General features: G+C 44.3%; 1 protein-coding gene across 3 annotated transcripts in view; it reads left to right on the forward strand.

Annotated features, from left to right (window-relative positions):
• prkg1 (protein kinase cGMP-dependent 1) overlaps nucleotides 1-23,726 on the forward strand; it is a gene marked incomplete at its 5' end in the record, with an annotated part of 198,903 nt that overhangs the window by 6,555 nt on the left and 168,622 nt on the right. For all 3 annotated transcript variants that reach the window (XM_080788787.1, XM_080788789.1, XM_080788788.1), the window contains one exon: nucleotides 23,291-23,457. In XM_080788787.1, coding sequence (XP_080644913.1) covers nucleotides 23,291-23,457 — 167 coding nt within the window. The remainder of the gene's footprint in view (nucleotides 1-23,290; nucleotides 23,458-23,726) is intronic.

A 23,726-nucleotide genomic window follows, 5' to 3' on the forward strand; every position in this document is an offset into this window, starting at 1 on the left:
GGTTTACTCATCAAAACTGATTATAAAATGATGTGCATGGGATCATAGCCTAGGTGGTCTTCTTAAATATGATCTCCTGGAGATAAAGTGGTGGTAACCTCATCGCCAATTATGTATTTGTTTTGTGGTTGTCCAAAGTCTGTTTTGATTGTGTTGTGATGCCACAATGAATAATGGATTTAACGGTAGGGGCCCAACCTGGCTCTGATTCCCCAATGTGTTCAAATGATTTCATCCATATTGAGGCCAATGCTATACTGGCTTACATCATTATTTTCCTGCAGGCAAGGTTTTGTTGAAACAGGCCGCTTGCTTTTGAATGGTCAACACGATCTTGGTTGAGTTCTAACTTCTTAGTTGAAAAGGCATCTCTGCATGACAAGTAGACGGTGTTGCTCTTGCACTTCCAGTTTGCACGTTCGTTCAAGGCTTGTTTCGTTTTTTTTGTCTGATGCAATGTTTGATCTCAGGTGTGATCTAGTTTTTGTTTTTGAATACTATTCTAATAGCCTGCTTGGCTTGGTGATGACGGACAAAAATATATACCTTGGAACCTTGGAATATTAACATTGTCATTATATTTATTATTATTGTCTTGTTTAGCGACAAAATCGCCTTTTGATTGATTGATTACGGTGATCAATTGTGTCCTGTATGTGGCTGCTCATGACACTCCAGTTAAAAAAAAGAAAAATAAATAAGGAAAATCCGCTGCTCTAATGCTGTCTATGGGGACAGACTATATATTAGAATGCTAATATCTCGGATTCTTCTTTTTAGACCAAATAACAAAACAAGCTAGGTTTTCCACTCGATATGATCCTAGCTTACAAAAAGTATGTTTTGGGTGGACTAAATGACATTCGACAAACTGTAAATAGCAGTCTCTCTCAGCTTTCTTACTGTCTCCTATGCTCTCTGTCTCTCCTACACAACACACTGTCTCCCTCTCAGCTGTCCTACTGTCTGTCTCTCTCCCACACTGTCTCCCTCTCAGCTGTCCTACTGTCTGTCTCTCCCACACTTTCTCCCTCTCAGCTGTCCTACTGTCTGTCTCTCCTACACTGTCTCCCTCTCAGCTGTCCTACTGTCTGTCTCTCCTACACTGTCCCCCTCTCAGCTGTCCTACTGTCTGTCTCTCCCACACTTTCTCCCTCTCAGCTGTCCTACTGTCTGTCTCTCCTACACTGTCTCCCTCTCAGCTGTCCTACTGTCTGTCTCTCCCACACTGTCTCCCTCTCAGCTGTCCTACCGTCTGTCTCTCCTACGCTGTCTCCCTCTCAGCTGTCCTACTGTCTGTCTCTCTCCCACACTGTCTCCCTCTCAGCTGTTCTGTCTGTCTCCCACACTGTCTCCCTCTCAGCTGTCCTACTGTCTGTCTCTCAGCCTCCATGGTGTCTGTATCCCTCTCAGCTTTCATGCTGTCTCGTCAAATCCAGAGAGATGTAAAGCTGTCAGTTCTATACTTTGGAGGGAAGAGGTGACATGTAGCTGTGAATGATGGCACACGTTGGATATTAAATTGAGTGAAGCTAACAGACGGATATAGACTGCTCACTCGGCTCCAGGATGTAACGTGTGGAAGCGAAACATCTCACCCTCATGTCAGCATATTAAGCAATATAGCGTATTAACAGTGACTGTGTGACAGCACAGATGTTGGTGTGCTGATGGATGCACAGTAACATGTTATTTCTGTTTTCATTACGGATCTAATGCGAAACAGATCTGTTGCTTTAGAGCTGCCAACGTTTGTAATCCTACTCCAGATCAGTTTGCTTGATTGTGAATATGAATATATATATAATATATATTAGGGATGCACGATAATTATCGTCCCGATAAATTGCGACCCGATATTAGCAATTATGACGTCATCCCGATAAATTCGATAACGTATAGCGCCGATAATATACTTTATATGGGCTCGAAATTGCGATCATTTTGGACGCAAATGCGCCTGAAATTTTATCTGTGGGACATAAAAAATATAGTTGGTAGCAACTATGGGACTACCAATCATTTCTGTGGTGCGCCCAAACGCTCCCCGAGTCGCCAATCTCTCCGGAGGAACGGCTGAGACGAGCGAGAGAGAGACGCTTCTCCACTCTGTCTGTTGCAGTGTGTAGTTCCATAGCAGGCTAATAGCCCCGCCTGCTTCTCCTCTCTATCTCCCCTCTCTCATTTCACTCACTGACTCGCATTCATATGAACGGTGACTGTCTCAGCAGCTCAGCTCAGCAGCTGACGAGCGCGTATTGGTGCTCGATCATTCATCGCGCTGTTGAATGCGTGTCACTCGTTACCGGTTGTAGTTTATTAATTTGCTCCAGTTGTGTAGCATTGTGAAACGCGACGCGACCGTTTTGGTTGAGAAATGTAGAAGTAGTAGCTGTTTGGCTACATGATGCTACAGACCATGCTAATGACTTATATGCTAACAACAACGTCTATCACTGGAACTTGGATAGTGTTGTATTTGTGTTTACACACGCACACACACAGACAATAGTGGTTCTCAAAGTGGGATCCGGGGAGTCAGAGTTTACAAATGGAACGAAATTGACCCTTACAGGTCCATTTGGTTCCATTTGTACCCTCTCAGAGTTGACATTGATTTTACGATATAAATAAAAAATTATAAATTGAGGTCCCTTATGTAAATGGCATTAAATGGGGGGTCAGTAGCCTAATGCATGTCAAACTGGGTGTCCTTGAAATAAAAATGATGAGAATCACTGCTAGAGCCCTGGCATATATTTTCAAATGGGTGTCTGTGGGCTAACAATTTGGGGTCCTTGCTCCTTGACATGGAAAAGTTTTGAGGCCAACTGACCGGACACACACAGACATTCACAGACATTATATTGTTGTTTTTATTCATTTAAAAAAATTCACACCTGTGTGAAGTGAGGGGCACTCTTATCATCATACGTCATCTGGCCAATCACAATTTGCTCTGGGAATCCCAATTTATATTGTAAAATCAATGTTATTTTTACTCTGAGAGTATACAACTGGAAATGTTCCATTTGTACACTCAGAGTTACAGACCCATAAGGGTCCATTTGGTTCCTAACTATATCATTTAGCTGGGGACCCCCTGGAACTCCCTCAGGTACCCCTGGGGCCGGGGGTCCCCGAACCCCACTTTGGGAACCACTGATATAGCCTACTATACTGTAATTGCTTAGGTCAAAGCTGTGTTACATGTACCGTTACTCACTAGTATGTATTTTTTATTCATGTCTATATATTTTTATTATCGGTTATCGTATCGGTATCGGTCTTGAGGAGCGGTAAATTATCGGTTATCGTATCGGTTTCAAAAAATCAATATCGTGCACCACTAATATATATGACGTCCTGCTAACCGTATAACCTGCGTGCTTACATAGTCATATAACAACATATTCTGTGGGATTATAGCAAGAAATGCTCAAAAAATAAACTCTGGAAGTTAATGATATTGAAGACGGTTAACTTACTTGAATCATTCCATTCACTTTTGACAACATGGCTCAAAAGGATACTTAACCCATGTTGGGCGGGAACCCCTTTTGGTGTATAAGCAATGTTATGCTTTAGCTATTGAAAAATAGCAGATCTACCTAGTGGTGCGCTATACGAGCTTGTAGGTCTGCTATTTTTGAGTGGTGCAACCACTCCTACAACCAGCAATGTCCATGTACCTGTGTACCTGTGTGTGTCTATGAGCACGAGTATGTTACTTATTTATACCAGTAGGGGGCGGCAGAAACAGAGAGAGGGGTAGTGCTGTGTCTCTAATGAGAGAGAGAGAGAGGAGGGGGGGGAATTGCACCACTCAGTTCACACGTGTGTGATTTTTTTTTTTAATCGAAGAACGACTGACATAGAACACCGTCAGGATTTAGAAGACATTTATTAAAAACCGTTCCCAGGTCAAAATGGGTTTTTAAAGTACCGTTTTTATAGGACTATACCAGGCCAGGAATTTCACCTGACGGACAAAGCTTTTAGTCAAAGAGTCTTGATAGCCAGATATCAAGATATAAAACGACCAAAAGAAAAGGCGCTCTTATGAGTGCATATCTCTGGAGGTGCTGTCCGGCTGGGTTGCCTCGGGTTGTGGGTTGCAGCCAGGACACGAGGGAGCTGTGGGGGGACACTGCAGGGCTTCTGAGGGGGCCCCTGAAGTGAAAGTGCCTTTGGAGGTGTGCTGTGCAGTCCCTGCCTCCTCGAGAGACCCGGAAAAGAAATCGCCGTTCATTTTCCCCCATAGGCATTTCTTAAAGTATTTATTTAAAGACGGTTAATGCCGCAGACAAAGCCAACTCGGATCGTGACAAATCATGACAGTGAACACAATATTTTGGGGCCGATCAAATCATTGTTCTTATAAATTATTTGATCGGCCCCAAAACATTGTGTTCATTGTCATGATTTGTCACAATCCGAGTTGGCTTTGTCCGCGGCGTAACCGTCTTTAAATAAATACTTTAAGAAATGCCTATATGGGAAAAATGCATTGGGATTTATTTCCTGGGCCACTCGTTGTTCTGAAAGGGGGAGGGACTGCGACGCTCTATAGATCGAGGCCCCTCAACAAGTGTTGGTGTTGATTGGATGTTGTGTTAACTGCATGATATACAGTATGGTGTATTGTAATAAACACCTCACTGCTTTTTGAAGGCATTGGTCAGTTTGCAGGAAGGTTTCCGCAACAAACGGTGCCATTGTAGCAATTTGTGGAATTTGTCTCGTAATGTTGTACAGGCTGCCATATCTGTGCTGTCTTAACATTTTCAGAGTTTAAAGAGAAATGTTTATTTGGTGAGCTGCAGCGCTTTGTATTATTATCTCCGGTGTATTTCATCCTGCTGCTGGGTCACAGCACACATTGGCCTGTCACTGTTAAGTGTTTGTATTTCTGTTGAGTGCACTTGTAAATATTGCAGTTGCTGGTTGCTTTTTTTTCGCCCCTTGTTTAGTCGCTTATTTAGTTAGGCTTGCTGTCTGATGTCGTTTACACCTGAGTGGTGCTCAAACATTTTTGTATTTGGCTGCAGACTATACCATCGGAAAACATTTTGTTCCAGTGACCCCTATTCAAGATCTGTGTTGTTGAAATAAGACATTTATATTTTTCAAATATCTAAAAAAAGATTTGTTTGAAATCTATACAACTATACCTCCATCTGAAAATCCTTGCCAGGGATCCCCATACAAGGTTTGTGGTATACAACTGGTCGCTTGTTTTTTGTATAACTGGCTGCTTTTGTGTCTCTTGAAGAATCTAGCAACACTGGTCGTCGCTGTCCACCAGCGGTGGTACTGAAGGGGTCATACCTATCAGCCCTATGTTCCCTCAGCCCTATGTTTCCTCAGCCCTATGTTCCCTCAGAAGGAGCATTGGTCCGAGGTGCGCTGGGGGTCGGGAGAGGGTGGGTGGTTAGGTTTAGGTGTCTGCCCCGGGGGAGGTTAGGGTTAGGGTGAGGGTTTGAGGTAGGTTGTCGATCGGACCGTCGGCATATTGACGCGGACCCGAGGGAACATAGGGCTGAGGGAACATAGGTACGGTCCCGTACTGAACCATTCACCAATCGACGCATGTAGAGCCATGTATAGTGCTGTCAACGGTTTGTCAACTACTGCCACAGCGTGGTCCTAGTACACCATGGGTTTTCAACTGGTTTTGACCCAGGGACCACCATTCTGACTATATAGGAGCAGCCTGGGGAGTGGGGACCACCACTATTGTGTCGGGTGGATTCATCGTAGAACTATACGATGGACCCTGCACCCGACACAATAGTGTCAGTAGTACTAGGGCCTTATACAGTATACCTTTCTAACAGACGGAGGGAACTGTTCATTGTGTACCGTCACTTTAAAAGCGTATAATGTATACATCATCGTACGACAATAGCCAATCTAAAAGCTCACATCGCGGCTGGTTGCATCGCGTTGTGAGCTTGTAGCTCTGCCTTTTCGGCAACGATAAGACTGAGAAGTTGCACATTGAATACGTCACGTATTATGTGAGACTATTCAATCGATCCGCGGCAGATATTATAACTCTATGACAGGGAGATTTGACTTTCCCCAAACGTATTATTATGAATTGGATGAATAACTCATGGCAACGTCTTGCACAACATGCGTTGGGTGGAAGAGCAGGACGGGTTGTTCCGCAACGAATTCTGTGCGTGTTAGCAGCAGCCGGATGTTTACATCGTGAGTTGTTTTTGGTTTTTTTTTGACGTGTCGAGCACTTTTTGAAACGTTAGATTCGACTTAAGTAACTTATTATTCACAAACGAGTAAAAAGAGTGCAAATACGTTTTATATATTTATATAAAAAGGCAAAAATACAGCTTTTCTGAATGCCTGGCTGCGGACCACTATGGCTATTATTTGGTTATGGCTCATTGTTATGGTGAGAAGGATGTCTGTGACGTTGGTGGGAAGGGGGTGCATACGTTGGTTAGCCCATTCTGACCGGGAACCCATTTTTGTGTCAGCATCATGTCATGCTTTAGCTATTGAAAAATAGCAGATCTACAAGCTCATAGCGCGCCACCGAGTGGCGCGCTACGAGCTTGTAGGTCTGCTATTTTTTTTTAAATCGAAGAACGACTGGCATTTTTAGAATCTGATCTCAGGTCAGAATGGGTTAATCAGACCAGTGTGTGTCCAGTGGAAACCTCGTATGAATCTGATCTCAGGTCAGAATGGGTTAGACATACTAACAGTCCGACAGGCATACATACATACCCGGTCATATATACATGACCCGGGTTATAGGACCACTTTTCAACCTTCATATAATAGGTCCTCACTAATAATGATAAAATGGCACAGTTTTGTCTACTCGGTCTGTGTCTCATATAGGAGGGCAGTTCAGAAACCCGTCCACCAGTGACATCATCATTAGGCAGATATTCTTTTCAAACAAGATTTTTTTTAACAAAAATGTTTAGATTTGTATTATCGTGAGACCAACGTCTTCCATTTTCGCATTTCAACTTTTCACAACTAGAAATCCTGCACTTGCTATTATTAGCTTGGATTCCCCATCCCCATGATGTCACTGTATTTGGATAGTCAGACTTATAGCTCGTTACGTAGACGGCACTAGAATTGCATTTTATGTAGTCATAGCACTTTATAGTACACATGTATATTGTATAACATATCATATAGTATAGTATGTATAGTTGACATAGATAGATACTCCACTGTTACGTTCTTATTTTATACATGATTCATGATGACTATACTTTTTATATTATGTGATGTATGCCATGCATAGTTTTTTGCTTAATGCAAGTCGCTCTGGATCAAGAGATTCAAGAGCGTCTGCTAAATGCCTAAATTGTAAATCGTAAATTGCAGAGAAGATAATGTAATCATTTCCTAATGAAGGGAGGTTGTGAAAGTGTGTGTTATTATTGCTGTCCGACTACTGTCCTGAATCTGCCTGGTGCTGCTGACCAGACCATGCATGTGTCCATGGCATACTACAGTATATCCGTTCGCTCCTGAGCTGCTTGCCATTAATCTCTATAGGAGCATACTGTACAATGAATGAATGAGACCGAAATGATGCAGCAACAGGAATTCACTATGCTGAAGCATGCGATTGTGCACGCATGCAACTGTGTGAGAGGGAGAGAGAGACGGTGTGAGAGCAGTCATGTTCAAATGCAATCATGTGTTGATTTTTTTTTTTTTTTTTTTTTTTTTAAGAAAAACCCTGACCTACCACCGCGGAGACTAGGAATCCTCCGTTCCGGATATAATGGACACAATTGGATGTGTTCGCCGGAGGGAAGCTAGACGGAGGGGGGGGGGTTGATGTTTGACGCTGCACCAGTAATCCCTACTGGTGGCGGCAGTCGCCAGTCGGCAGCTGGGTGTGTTGAGCTATATAGGGTGGATGCGCTACAGCAGTGGTTCCCAAACCTTTTCGTGTCAAGGACCCCCATCAAAAATAGAAAAATAACCACCGCTCATCTGCTGAAAAAAACTTAATATAAGAAAGTAATATAAGAAAAAATAAAGGGAAGCTCCGCACACGTGTCAAGGACCCCCAAATTGACACTAATTTTGCCCACGGGCCCCCATTTGAAAACATATGCCAGGGACCCCCATAAGAGAAGATTTTTACGGCTCCATAGAACGTCGCAGTCCCGCCCCCCCTCGAGAGACCCCGGAAAATAAATCGCCGTTCATTTTCCTCATAGACTTTTCAGACGTTTACGCCGCGGACGAAGCCAACTCGGATCGTGACAAATGAAATCATGACAATAAACACAATGTTTTGGGCCAAACAAAGAATTAGAAAGTAGAAAAAAAACGGCAGGTTACAACACTTTTTTTTGTTGTTTTTCTTCTTATATATTATTTGATCGGCATTGGGTTCATTGTCATGATTTGTCACGATCCGAGTTGGCTTTGTCCGCGGCGTAACCGTCTTTAAATAAATACTTTAGGAAAAGCCTATGGAGAAAATGAATGGAAAATCATTTCCTGGGCCACTCGTTGTTCTGAAAGGGGGAGGGACTGCGACGCTCTATAGCAGTGATTCTCAACCTGTTTCAAGGACCCCCAGTTTGCCATGCATTAGGCTACGGACCCCCATAGAATGGCATTTCTATCTCTGAGACCCCGACTTTAGATAGTAAAATCATTTTTAATTTAACTCTTGAGAGTGTACAAATGGAACCAAATGGACCCCACTTTGGGAACCACTGTGCTACAGTATGTTCTCCCATTAGGAGCTCCCCCACTGGCAGGTGAGCTAGTCGGGGACAACTTGCCACATTATATCAGTATGTCAAATATGATCACATTGCAAGGTGGTTGTGGTTTCATAATACAGGATGAATGTATCGGAACAGCTTCCAGAACTCAGTGTTTTGTCGAAACGCTGGCGTGTATAAACAAAGTGGCACATCTGAGGAAGTCTTTAACCCATTCTGACCTGAGATCAGATTCATACGAGGTTTCCACTGGACATGCACACTGGTCTGATTAACCCATTCTGACCTGAGATCAGATTCTAAAAAATGTCAGTCGTTCTTCGATTTTTCAAAAATAGCAGACCTACAAGCTCGTAGCGCGCCACTCGGTGGCGCGCTATGAGCTTGTAGATCTGCTATTTTTCAATAGCTAAAGCACGACATGATGCCGACACCAAAATGGGTTCCCGTTCAGAATGGGCTAAACAAGCTTGATAGTTGATACACTTCGGAGGCAGAAGCAGACAGTGTGTTTGTATGGATGGATGGATGGATTATAGTAGGCTCATAATTAGATCATTCCGAATCTTGACTTGAACATCGTCCATGGCAAAGGCGCGTTGTGAAAGCGGAGCTGTGTTCACATAATTATATTTCTTGTATTTCTTACATCATTGACATGGTGAAATGGCGCCATCTACTGGCTAACTATACTTTGGACTTACTTTGGACTTCAACTGCAACTGTGCCTAAATATTGTATTTTTTCTAAATCGTTTTTTTTTAAACTGGACACCCTTAGTGTTTTTTTGATACTGTAGATATGCATCATTATTTTTAAAGGTAAATTTGCCTGCTTCCCACCCTTTAAGTGTGTGTGTGTGTGTGTGTGTGTGTGTGTGTGTGGTGTGTGTGGCCGCGTTGATCTCATAACAAAGGACCTATCTGAACACTTTACACTGTCTGTGAGAATGTACAAACATTCCTGTGTCAAACTATGTTTCAACTACGTACTGAAAATCCTGAAATTCTGTGCAATCTCTCCTACCGTAGCCGCCAAAAATGGCGAAGACGCTGTTACTTGTACCCCTGAAGGGTGTGTGTGGGTATTTGTCCGGGATTTTGCTGATTGCATTCTGTTACAGCACCTTGTAAATATTTGTGTCCATTTGCTGTGGTCCAATAATCAGCGGGTGGTATCGGTGAACAATGGATTATTGCATTTCCAACTTGCGTCGTTCCGAGTAGGCCAGTGCCCAACGGGCACCGCCGTTAAGGCTACCAACTCATCATATCTGGGTGGGGGGGGGGGGGGGGTCATCCATTTCCAACTTGCGTCGTTCCGAGTAGGCCAGTGCAGGCCAACGGGCACCGCTGTGTATATAGAGGCCCCACGGCCACCACTCTAGTTAAAATAAAAATGCAATGTCCACACAAGAGTATAACGTTTTGTAATTATTTATTATATTAAAGTAAATAAAGCATAGCAAAATAGTGTGGAATGTGAGGATATCAGTCATCAGTAATGTGTGGATGTGTGGAGAGTGGTGTGTGTGTGTGTGTTGTATTAGCTGGTGCAAAACATAACTTAACAAAAGGGTGGTTAGGCCCTTGAGCCAGGTGGCAGTCCTGCTTGCGGGGAGGACAGAGAGAAGAGTGAGCTGCAGCCAGGAGAGTCCCCTAAGCCACACCCACCTCAGGTGAGCACAATTGGGCTGATGGCCAGCTGCTCCACTAGTCTGCCATCACAGAGGCAGCTTACAGTGAGGCAGAGGGGGCAGGGCCGTCACACCCCCCCCCCTCCGTTAAAAACAAAATACTTGTACCATAGCAATGGCCGGAGCGGAATAGTGTGCAGGCAGACGGATGGACAAAGCATGTGATTTGTGACAGAAGGGGTGCAGCCACGCCAGAGTGAAATGGAACATCAGTGAGACCAGCCGTGCTCGGCTTGGCAACGGCGTAGCACTGACAAAAAAGACAGGAAGGCGGATAAAGAGTTGAGCTGCGATTCTCATTATAGGAGTGACAAGAGAGGGACAAGAGAGGCTGACAGGGTTGACATGGTTTGGACATGTCGCGGAGGAGGAGGGACGAGAGGAGCACAGTGGAAGAAGCATTGTGAAGACGGAGCTCATGCCAGGCGAGGGGGCCGAAAAGAAAGGGACAAAATAAAAGCATGAAAAGAAATGTAGAGATGCAGGGTTTCTGCCCGACGGCAATGATATGACAGTATACATTATGACAGTTTACAGTATATAGGCTTGCCGCCACCACCGTGGACTGTTTATTGTGTGCTCTCTGTTAACTTTCTATTACAGCAGGATAAGTGAGCATACGTACCTCCATTTCGACATTAATTTCAGCACAGAGCGGCACAACTCGGTGGACTAAGGAGGACTGAACGTAGAGTGGACACTGCTCACAGCAATGATGTCACCACCAGTGTGTCCTGGTTGTGCTTTAACCCATTCTGACCCGAGATCAGATTCTAAAAAATGTCTGTTCTGAAAATGACAGTTTTCTGAAAAAGCTATGTTTCTATGTCAGTCGTTCTTCGGTATAAAAAAAAAATAGCAGACCTACAAGCTCGTAGCGCGCCACTCGGTGGCGCGCTACGAGCTTGTAGATCTGCTATTTTTCAATAGCTAAAGCATAACATAATGCTAACACCAAGTCACACAGAAAGGCACCAGATGTCGTTCCGCCCGAGAGAGCGTAGAAGCTTTACCAGAAGAAATAGAAACTTTTTTAGCGTTGTCTGATAGTTGATCTTTTTTTTTTTTTTTTTTTTTTTTTAATAGAGCGGTCCTCTTGTGTCTCAAAATGTATAAGAAACATCATAATTCATCTTGAAACTCTCTTATAAAAATGTCGTGTAATTGACGTTGTGTGTAAGTTCTGGATGGATATTTCCCCAGTCAAACAACACTTTGTGTTTGAAATACACTTGCGCTTTCTAAGGGGTGATTTGGGGCCCTATAAGGATGAATACGAAATTAATATCAAACATCCTAATACTGTCCAATGAAATTATGCAGTTGCTGCTGTCAAAACGACCTCCCCCAGTCAAAAAACACTTTGTGTTTGAAATAGACACTCGTGCTTTCTAAGGGGAGTCTCTTCAGGCTACACCTGACTGAAACTCCTGTCAAATTGTGTACAGTAGAAAGGTTTTTTTCCCAGTGTGGAAATCTGATGTCTCTCCGGGTTACCTAAGTGACTGAAACTCTTGTCACATTGTTGACAATGGAAGGGTGTTTCCCCCAGTGTGGATATACACTGATGTCTCTTCAGGCTACCTAAGTGACTGAAACTCTTGTCACATTGTTTTCTTCCCTCCAGCTGATGTCGCTTCGCCTCAGATTGAGTTAAAGTCTTGGTAAAAGTCAACGGTTTATTATTGGTATAGATCGTGGTTCTTCTGTATCTCCTTGCTCATTGTCGGGAGGAGCATCAGTTCAGAAAACAATACTGGATTATTTTTTGGGGATGGCCCGGTTTCTAGAGTTAAACAGTTGACCCTGAAATCCCTGAATAATGTTCATGCCAAATGTAATGCTTGATACGATAGTTCTTAATGTCTGTCCTCTCTCTCTCTCTCTCTCTCTCTCTCTCTCTCTCTCTCTCTCTCTCTCTCTCTCCCTCTCTGTCCTCCATCCAACAAAATCCTGTTTCGTATTAGTGCTCACAGCGCCATGATTCGATTGTGATGTAATTGCTGTGTGTGTGTGTTTGTGCGCGCGTGTGCGGTTTCTAGTGCGGTTATAATAATGTGTGGGTGCGGTTCTATAGTAGCCTACTATGATTGTGATTAATATAAGTTGGTGTGTGTGGGCGAGACTGGGAGATGAAAAGAAAAGGGACTTCTATTATGATCGCATTGATCGTCTAGTCACTGCTATAAGCTGTGTGTGTGTGTGTGTGTGTGTGTGTGTGTGTGTGTGTGTGTGTGTGCAGTCTTTGTGCTATTACAATTCAAGTGGCACATATGACGATATACAACATTGTTTATTGTGATTATAAAAACAATAATTGTATTGACAAGTCAAAGCACAAAATTGCCATATACACAGGGATCGTATGTGTAATTTTGTCTGTGTGTAATGGTTTTAATAGTGCCCCCCCCCCACACACACACACACACACACACACACACACAGTATACATCAGAGTCCTGCACGGGTCCAATTTTTGATACCTGCACCCGTCCCGCCCGTCAATCATCAGTTCCACAACCCGCCCGCTACCCGTGATTGATATAAAACTCGAAACCAGATCCGCCCCGCCCGTCAAAAAATGGACCCGTTACCCGTTCGTATCACAGGCACCGATAGCTATCATTGACTTTATTTCATCCAACACTGCATGTGGTGGTGGTGGTGGTGGTGGTGGTGGTGGTGGTGGTGGTTCGCGGCGGCAGTGTGTTGCACACGGAACGGAAGACATGTAGTTGACTGAGGCTACTGCTGCTTATTATCACAACATAAAGATATGATTTCGATCTAAATGGCATATTGGCATAATATATCAACAAGGAGAGGGTGATATTTAAAAAGATTAGCCTGATGAGTCGACCGTCTTGATCCAAGGCTGTTTCAAACACGGTCATCACTCATCAGGCTAATCTTTTTAACTGTATTTACACTTGGACAGAGTGGCGGCATTAGGCCAACATTACCTGGGTTAGCTTTACATCTTGTGTTGAATGTTGGCATTATAAATTATAATCCCTTGGTGTTTCATCAGCGCGAAAGCAAATATAGGCTACCGTCTGCAGCCTGGTGATAAAAAAATAAAAAAAAACTCCACACGTGAAATGCTACGATAAGGAAGCAAGGATTAGACCGTGATGTCACTGCTATATGCAACAAGGAAGTATAGCATGAAGCTGCAGCAGCAGAAACAGAACGCCATTATGAAGGAATCGGCAGTGATGTGACATCACTGACGATTCCTTGTGACGGATTTAACTTGTCTTGTCCGCTGTTGAGGAGAAACCCCCAGCTCAGCAGCACTGTTTATAACATCGTGCAGTGCGGGTCCACTGATTAAAAAAAGGTCACCCACCCGCGTTGTGTTGCGTTCCGCCCGTACCCGTTAACTTATAACGTTGTATTGTCCCGCCCGTTCCTGCACCCGTCAAACTCGGGTACCCACGGGTTATCGCGGGTATCCGACCCGGCCGTTGCAGGACTTTGGTATACATACGGTACACTAGGTTCCATTATGTCCTATGTGTGCCAGCTGGGATTTGTGTGTGTGTGTGTGTGTGTGTAAGCCGTTCAACCCCCAACCCATGCCATGCTCAACCATGCCGTGCTCAAGCGTGTCTCCATAGAGACACGCTTGGAGGCCGATGTGCTCATGTACGACCTCGAGCTCTCATCGCATTAGCCCATTTAGACCTGACGTCGAGAAAAAAAAAAGTCTTCTAAATTCTGAAAGTTTTCTGAAATACCTCATGTTTTCTGTATCAGTGATGCTCAATATTTCATGTCAAGGACCCCAAAAATGATATGTGCTGTAATTGGCCACCGACCCCCATCTGAAAATGTGTTGTTCCAGGGACAAAATAGAAGCAAAATATTTGAGTTTAAAAACGTTTGCTGTGAAATAATATATATTCAAAGATTTGCACTACACTATTTTTTTTCAAAAAAGAGCAGACCTACAAGCTCGTAGCGCGGCACTCTGTGCCACGCTATGAGCTTGTAGATCTGCTATTTTTCAACAGCCCAAAGTATAACATAATGCTTAAAACACCAAAAGGGGTTCCCAGCCAGAATTGGCTAAAGAACATATATAATCGACCACCACACTAGAGGCCCCTCAGCCCACAGAGAAGACTTTGCGAACACACGAAAAGTCATGTCATGCGTTTTTTGCCCTCAGGCAATCTGCGTGAAATTAACGCCCACTAAAGGCAGCATCTAATTATGCGTTCTAGCACTTGTGAAGCAGAGCTTTAACCCATTCTGAGCGGGGAACCCCTTTTTTGTAAAAATAGTAGATCTACAAGCTCCTAGACGTGGACCTGCACTGACATAGAAAACTGTCAGGATTTAGAAGGCATTTTTGTAGAATCGTCTTCCGGTCTAAATGGGTTAACCCATTCTGACCTGAGATCAGATTCATACGAGGTTTCCACTGGACACACACTGGTCCGATTAACCCATTCTGACCCGAGATCAGATTATAAAAATGTCAGTCGTTCTTCGATTTTTCAAAAAATAGCAGACCTACAAGCTCGTAGCGCGCCACTCGGTGGCGCGCTATGAGCTTGTAGATCTGCTATTTTTCAATAGCTAAAGCATAACATGATGCCAACACCAAAACGGGTTCCCGGTCAGAATGGGTTAAAGGGACACTTCACCCTTTTTGCAAAAAAATATATGTTAATGACGTTTAGAAGCTTTAGAACACTTTCCTGGGGGGTCTTTATGTGTGTAATATGTGGTTTTAGATATTTTAGATTGTAGCAGTGAGCCTGTTGTCTCTGATGTCATGGACACTGGGCTCACTTCCTTCCTGGACTACATGTTGTCTCAGTAAGACAGCTCTCCCGCCCCTATCCACAAGGAGGAGCAGTGCACCAAATAATTATGGGAATTGTAGTCCAGGAAGGTAGTGATACCAGTGTCCATGACATCAGAGACAACAGGCTCACTGCTACAATCTAAAATATCTAAAACCACATATTACACACATAAATACCCCCAGGAAAGTGATCTAAAGCTTCTAAACGTCATTAACATATATTCTTTTGCAAAAAGGGTGAAGTTTCCCTTTAAAAGATGCTTGTTGAGAGGTGGAGAAGAAAGCTCAGGAATGACAATAAAAAGCCAGATTGAGCTTCTTGTGTGTGTGTGTGTGTGTGTGTGTGTGTGTGTGTGTGTGTGTGTGTGTGTGTGTGTGTGTGCGTGCGTGTGCGTGCTGTAAATAAAATGCGACACATTCGACAAGCAATCCACATCAGTGGTTTTCAAACAATAAGGACCCCCACAATTATTATAGAGCGCGTGCCAATAGCTAAAGCATGACATAATGCTCAAGGCGTTCCCACTGCCCCGGTGCAGCAGTGCAAGCCATTAGTGTGTCAGTATCCGTGTTCCCACCTGCTCCGCTGTGCTGAGGAGCCTCATGGACAACTGTATGTGTGCAAGGGATTCTGCCAACATTATTGTAATTCTGACCTGAGATCAGATTCTAAAAAAAATGTCTTCTACATCCCGACAGTTTTCTGAAAAAGCCGCGTTTCCATGTCAGTCGTTCTTTGATTTTTCAAAAAATAGCAGACTAATGCTATTGGCATTACATGGGGGTCAGTATAGCCTATATGCATGTCAAACTGGGCATCCTTTTCAAATGGGGTCTTGCCCTGAAAAGGAATTTTCAGGGCAAGACCTCGACCTCGCGCGTGCGGACTCGAAGCCCCCAGCCTGGAACGCTAGTCTCGAGGGAAAATTAATGGGGGAACCCTGCAATAAAGCTTTCTTGAAAGCAAAACACAAGCCACTATAGTATGGCGGCGGTCCGGAGCACTAGCAGGAAAGGAAACTATGACCATGCCGGTGCAGGAGAGTGCAAAAAAGGGCTCATAAATAAATGGTCTACTACGCAACAACAGACGAGCAGCCGGACTGGCTTGAATCTAGGCCACCCAGGTGCAGGCAATTAAGAGATTTTAAGAGCACTGCACGGCAGACTGGAGCTCCCATTACCGAGTCCACACCACCTGCGCACAGTAAATAGCAGCATGTACGCGGGTGACCATATACTGTAGCTGAATAGGTAGGAGAGAGGGGTTCTCTCTCTGTCTCTCTCCCTGCTGTTGGAGAGATGGACATGACATAGTGTGGAATGTTTTCCGCTGCGGAGCTTCACATGCCTGCATGGCCGCCGTAATGAGCCTGCCCTGCTGCACACCATGTCATGTTGACATGACAGCAGAAGCTCATGCCGTGTCTTGGAATTGATTCGCAGAATGGCGAAGAAGAAGAGACGCAAATTAATATGATTTCCTCATTATGTATTGTTTCCCCCGCCAGCCCCGTAAAATGATAATCGGCTTATTCATTATGCAAATCTTATTATGACCCAAGTCGGCCTGCCCCGCCACGTAACCGTGGCTTTGGCGGATTTAACCCCTTCTGACCTGAGATCAGATTCATACGAGGTTTCCACTGGACACACACTGGTCTGATGAACCCATTCTGACCCGAGATCAGATTCTAAAAAAGTCAGTCGTTCTTCGATTTTTCAAAAATGGCAGACCTACAAGCTCGTAGCGCGCCACTCGGTGGCGCGCTATGAGCTTGTAGATCTGCTATTTTATCAATAGCTAAAGCATAACATGATGCCAACACCAAAATGGTTTCCCGTTCAGAATGGGTTAACCCCCTCTCTCTCTCTGTCTCTGTCTCTCTCTCTCTATGCCCTCTCTCCTGGCTCCTGAACTGTGGAACGAACTCCCCATGATTGCAGTTGGAACTCGCAATCTCCTGCCGTGATCTGAAGACTCGCCTGTTTCAGACTATAAACTTCAGCCCCATAGCACTTGAAGTATAGCCATGACGATATTGCAGGCTTATATGCAGGGCTAAAATCAGACCTGTCTGAACTGAGTGCAGTGCTGTTGGGATGGCGGACTATTGGCTGTCGGACTATTGGTTGTATTGGCTGTTGCACTATTGGTTGTCTGACTATTGGTAGTCTCCTCTCCTCTTCGGGGTGAATACTTAGTTTAGACTAGGTTAGACATGGGTTAAGGTTAGGTTTAGGTGTGCTGCCCCGTGAGAGGTTAGGTTTAGGCCGGGTGAGGGTTTGAGATAGGTTCTATAGTTGTAGGACTAATGACTGGTCTAACCAATGACTAGTCTAAACCAAAAACTGTCTAAACTAAGTACTGCATCCTCTCCTCTCCTCTCCGAGACTCCCTGAGGGGGTCATATTTGTCTGGAGTACAGGAAATTTGTGTGTGTGTGTGTGTGTGTGTGTGTGTGTGTGTGTGTGTGTGTGTGTGTGTGTGTGTGTGTGTGTGTGTGTGTGTGTGTGTGTGTGTGCGTGTACACACACACGGGTCTGGATCTGTAAGTAATAATGCTTCAGTGCAGTAGTACTGTAAAGTCATGCGCGTGCAGAGAGCACTGTCTGGAGTGTGTGGGTGTGTGTTTGGTGGCGCACACACACACACACACACACACACACACACACACACACACACACTTAAATTGCTTCTCTATCTAGGGATAGAAGCAGAAACACGGATGAGAGATAGAAATACTAGGCTTTGTCAGAGAGAGAGAGAGAGACTTTCAACAACTCCTATTATTAAAATGGTTTTCATTCCTTCTAATAATCAGTCACAAACAGTAGGCTACATTGCCTTGTCTTGTCATCTATACAAAGCATGTCTTGTCATCTATACAAAAGTGACTCGTCGACCCCTCATCATTTTCAGAAAAATAGAACACAATACCAGACAATAAACACCTCCAATTCATTTTGTTTCATAAAATGTGCAGTGAAACAGTACTCCATCCATTTCGTATTACTTACTTAAAGGACCACTTAACCACTTTTCAACCTATCTTCATATAATAAGTCCTCACTAATAATCATGAAAAAATGGTCCAATTTTTTTCTACTCTGTGTCTCATAGGAGAGCTGTGGGCAGTTAAGAAACCGTCCTCAAGCTAATAGAAACTGCAGGCTTTCTAGTCCTGAAAAGTTGCAATGCGAAGCCATCGTTCTCACGATAATGAAAATCCAAAAAAAATTTGTAAAAAATGAGTAGACTGAGTATAGGAAAAAAACGTGCCATTTTATCATGATTATTAGTGGACCACAGAAAGCACTAAGACTTGTTTATATTGGTGTCATCCATTTTCAATTAATCAGAACATGTAATATATATACCTTCAGGGGATGCTTTGGCTGGCTTTTGAAAACCTCGTGATCTTTGTGGCGGTAGCGTTTGTCTGCGAAGCCCTGCATGGCAACTGTATATATAGTCTCATCAGTAAACAGGACGTCGTGCAATTTTTCCAACGAGGACTGTGCCTGTTCCATGCGCAAAATCTTATTTTTGTCACGTGTAAGTGGCAAAGTTCTGTAAATAAAATAACAAGAATTTAAAAAAGAAATCCTCCAAACGGTGTCACAGTACAGATTTTTTTTTCTCTTTTTTTAATTGCCGGGTCTTTCCATGCCTCCACTGAAGTTTTTTTTTTGAGAGCTCTTTTAATCGTCGTCCGTTCATCATTCTCTTTGCAGGACCTCTCACTGCAAAGAGGAAAACAAATACTGCTTTTAATGTTTGTTTGTTTTTGTTTTGTTTCACACACACACAATGAATTTGATCAAATGATTACAGAATGTCGGCTTACCTGGTCAATTTATACGTGCAAGCCTGGGTTTGTGCGAGTCTCTCTCGCGACTTTATATCTCGTTCAAATCGTCACGTCAGTTCCCAGAGTCTTGTTGTCAGGAACACCTCGGTATTTGGACCCGTATGCAGAAATCCAGGCAACAACGACTTGCACTCAAGCACTTTTTATTTATAACTTAAGAAACCCTCCCAGGGCATTATATAACATACAGTCCCACTCTTGGGAAACACAGTGTTATAATAATAGAGCAACCTATAACCAATAACACAGAGTCCCTAATATATACCTCCATGCTCATTAACCTAAAGTCTCTTCAGCTTAGAAGCGCAGGTGGACACAGTCTCACAATCAGCCAGGTGGAAGGGAGGCAACAGAAGGGGCAAAGGTAGGGACGGCGGTCCAGGCTTGGTACGTCCTATAGGACAGGACGTGACAGCACCCCCTCCTCAAAGGCCCGCTCCCCAGGGACCGAAGGAGATAGGGGGGGGGGGTAGGGTGGGATAGGGTCGGGGAAACTGCCAGGGGTGGGTAGAACCGCGCCCCAGCGCAGTGACTGGTGCCGGTTAACCAGAACACGGAGCCCAGCAGGCCTGACCGGACGTGGATGTCCAGGTCTTCACAGATAGTTATACTTTGTTATACCTTTTTACACGTTTTTGTATTTTTTTTTTTGCTCATTTTTCGCCCGAACCCGACCCGGCCGGGCCGACATTTTCGGGCCGAGCCTCAGGGCCGAGCCTCAGGCTCTGTGATTTTCCGTGATTTTTTTTCTTTTTCTCCTTTTTGAGTGGTGCAACCACTCCTACAAGCAGCAATGTCCGTGTACACCTATGTATCAGTGGTCATGAGCACGAGTATGTCACTTAATACCAGTAGGAGGCGCCAAAAACAGAGAGAGGGGTGCCTTCTGCCTGCTAATGAGAGAGAGAGAGAGAGAGAGAGAGAGAGGGGAGTTGCACCACTCGGTTCACACAGGTGTGATTTTTTCAAGAATGTATAGCAATTCTGTTATTTGTGTAATGTGTAGGCTATATAGCCTACAAGTATGTATTGATTATGAAGAGGGCTGCGCTATATATGGCGATTCACTTGTGACAGGAGGAGGAAGACGGAGGAGTGGAGGCGGGGGGGCTTGGAATGGATTACTGACGCAGGCAGAGAGAAGTGAACGGTGGGGTGGTTGTTTAATGTTTATACCGCTGGCTGGCCTCTGGTTTGCGGCGCACCGATAGGAGGCCTTAGCTATGTTTCACCAGTTTCAATTGAAACGGGCCTCCACCCTCAGGGGGGCCTCCGAGCTCCAACTGAACGTCAGGCGTCAGTCAACCACCCCCGCCACTCTTGGCCCTCTCTTATCTCGCTCACTCACTGCCTTGCTCTCTCTCCCACAATGTTAAATTACAACAATTTTACGTCAATAACCTGGGTAAAATGTGCAGCATTGGGAGGTAAAGGGGAGCCACTTTAATTGTGAAGGGACGACGCAGGATGAGGAGAGGTGTTGTTGCTAATTGTCGAGAGTAATGACTGCGTGTGATGTTGAACAGTCAATATTTGTATTAATACGGCTCTATCAACAAAATAATTGTAAAGGGTATATAGGGGGCCTCATATTTGGTCTTGAAACGGGCCGCCAGATTCCTAAGGCCGCCCCTGGGCGCACCAAATGAGCTTCAGTTCATATGCTTAAAGGTTTTATAAATCAATCGGATTATCACACGATAGACTGCAACATGACAAACGGTTGCGCTGAGCCATCTCGTTAAACCCTGCTGGCTGCGATGAATAACCTAATCGTTAGGCCTAATCAACGTCATAATATAGTCACCAACCGATCCATATAATTCTGTAGTGTATATGATGACCACGCAACGTTACAGTCCACTGCAGGCTACAGGCTGTTTGATTTACAAAATGATTAGTATTATAACCGCCGTCCCTCGGTGCGGCCGCGGCGGCGCTCCTCGTTATATGTGCCCGGTTTAACCCATTCTGACCTGAGATCAGATTCTAACGCACAGAAGAATGGTGGTTCTTTAACCCATTTTGACCTGAGATCAGATTAAAAAAAGTCTTCTAAATCCTGAGTTTTCAAAAAAATAGCAGACCTACAAGCTCATAGCGCGCCACTCGGTGGCGCGCTATGAGCTTGTAGATCTGCTATTTTTCAATAGCTTAAAGCACGACATGATGCCAACACCACAATGGGTTCCCGTTCAGAATGGGTTAAAATCACTGTGGGCTCCTGTTCCCGTTGCAGCACTCTGCCAGTAACATTCTGTCCTCATGTGAAAGCCATCCTGTTTTTTTTGTCCAGCATCCTCCCAATATAATTATACAGATTTTTCTATTGGCATTAAAATGATGAATTAAAAATGTGAATAGAGCAGGTAGAAGGGGAGAGACCGCATGGACATGGATTCGGACCTCCGATCTTCTCACCAGCTACGACGTGTTCCAGCCATTTCTATAGCAAGTGTTGGACTGTAGTTAACCCTTTTGTTCGTAGTCATCGCAGTCCCCATCGGTACTTAATTCTCTATACCGTAGAGCCCAGCTGAGCCCACTTGAGTCCCGGCTCTCTCAGCAGCCATGGTACAAAGATGGGTTAGAACGCCTTGTGCATTTTCTTTTCTCCATTAAAAGCCAAAATGATCCCCGAACCTAAATGTCCAACCTTTAAAAAATAATAAAAAAAAACACTTCCTCCATGATTCCTCCATGGAATCTAAATGCTCTCCAAGTAAATTATTTCCCCCCTTCTTCTATGTATACTCTTGAGGTACTTAGTGTAGTCTATCCAGAAATAAATCAACAATCGGCAACTGTAATTATTGTCCTGTGGAGGCTCTAGTGCAGTGGTTCCCAAGCGGTGGTGCGTGCGCCCCTTGTGGTGCGCGAGCGCATTCTAGGGGGTGCGCGACATGAATAGGCTAATGGTGGTGCTGTGGATTTATTTTACAGTAAATATATTAACATACTGTATTATGTAGTGCCAGTAAGACGCGCAGACGCGGGAAGCGAACGCAGCTCGTACATATTTGGGTTTTGGACGTATACAGTAGTTGCTTTGGGGACTCCTTATATGGTTATGGCTGAGTCATGGTGACGTAATCACTCAGCTCCATATATGGGCACAAAAGCGGGACAGACAGACACACAGACAGACAGACATGATCTGCTAGGTCTCATAGTAAGTGCTCACTGCGTTCGCAAATCACTGCGTTCGCAAATAATGCAGAATCTATGCTGCATATATATGCCATATTCAGGTTCATATATGTGTGTGTGTGTATATATATATATATATATATATATATATATAGGAAATATATATAGCTTATGCAATTTTTATTTCCATGTGGGGGGTGCGTGAGCTAGGTCAGGTGTTAACAGGGGGTGCATGGCCAAAAAGGTTTGGGAACCTCTGCTCTAGTCTAGTGGAGGCCACTAAGTTGTTGATGTGAGGAAGACTAAAGAAATGGCAGTATAGCTCTTACCATCTTTTCCACAGGGCGGCAGTGGCTCAGGGGTAGAGTGACCATGTTAATCTGTCCAGTAGTTTAGGGTCATTCCCATGCCGTTTTCCCCCACTAACAAAGCAGTGCTCTTTTCCCCAGTCTACCTGTTTGAGGATGACATTTTGTCCATAGCACTCCGTAATGTGCGTTAACTTCTGGATATCACTATCATTTAGGTCCTTTTTAGCCCATTTAGGCCTGACGTCAAAATTGTAAAAATAAATGTCTTCTAAATCCTGACACATTTCTGAAATACCTATATTTCTATATCAGTGGTGCTCAATATTTCATGTCAAGGACCCCCAAAAATGATATGCAATTGCCAATTGGCCACTGACCCCCCATCTGAAAATATGTCATTCCAGGAACCCCTCGGAAGCAAAGCTTTGAGTTAAAAAAAAACGTTCGCTCTGAAAAGAATATACATTCAAAGATGTGCGACACATTTTCAAGACTTTTCAAAAATAGCAGATCTACAAGCTCTGCTATCCGTCAATAGCCAGAGTATAACATAATGCTAAAAAACCCCAACAGGGGTTCCCGAACGCCCAGAATGGGTTAACTGAACTATACCTACTCAATCAATATGCTCCTAAATCAAATCAAAATAAAATGCTCCTCCTCTCCTCCTCTCCTCCCACTCCCAGGTCCAAGGACCTGATCAGGGAGGCCATCCTGGACAATGACTTCATGAAGAACCTGGAGCTGTCTCAGATCCAGGAGATCGTGGACTGCATGTACCCGGTGGAGTACGGCCCCGACGCCTGCATCATCAACGAGGGAGACGTGGGATCCCTGGTCTACGTCATGGAAGGTAAGGAGCGTTGTGAGCTTGTAGATCTGCTGTTTTCGAGGCGCAACCATAGACTGTAAAAAAAGAAAATATGGACAAAGCGTTCTCCGGGTCTGATACGGACGTAAGATGAAGCCTGTCAGTCCTTGAACTGTAAATCGCCATTTTTCTGGATCCGTTTGGGCCCAGCTGGCCCAGACAACGAGGCGGGACTCTCCTGCTGCATTCGGTGGTCTCTCTCTCTCTCTCTCTCTCTCTCTTTCTCTCTCTCTCATTAGCAGGCAGCAGGC

This window comes from Protomyctophum bolini (genome assembly GCF_963924005.1).
Source record: "Protomyctophum bolini genome assembly, chromosome: 18".
NCBI classification, from domain to species: domain Eukaryota; kingdom Metazoa; phylum Chordata; class Actinopteri; order Myctophiformes; family Myctophidae; genus Protomyctophum; species Protomyctophum bolini.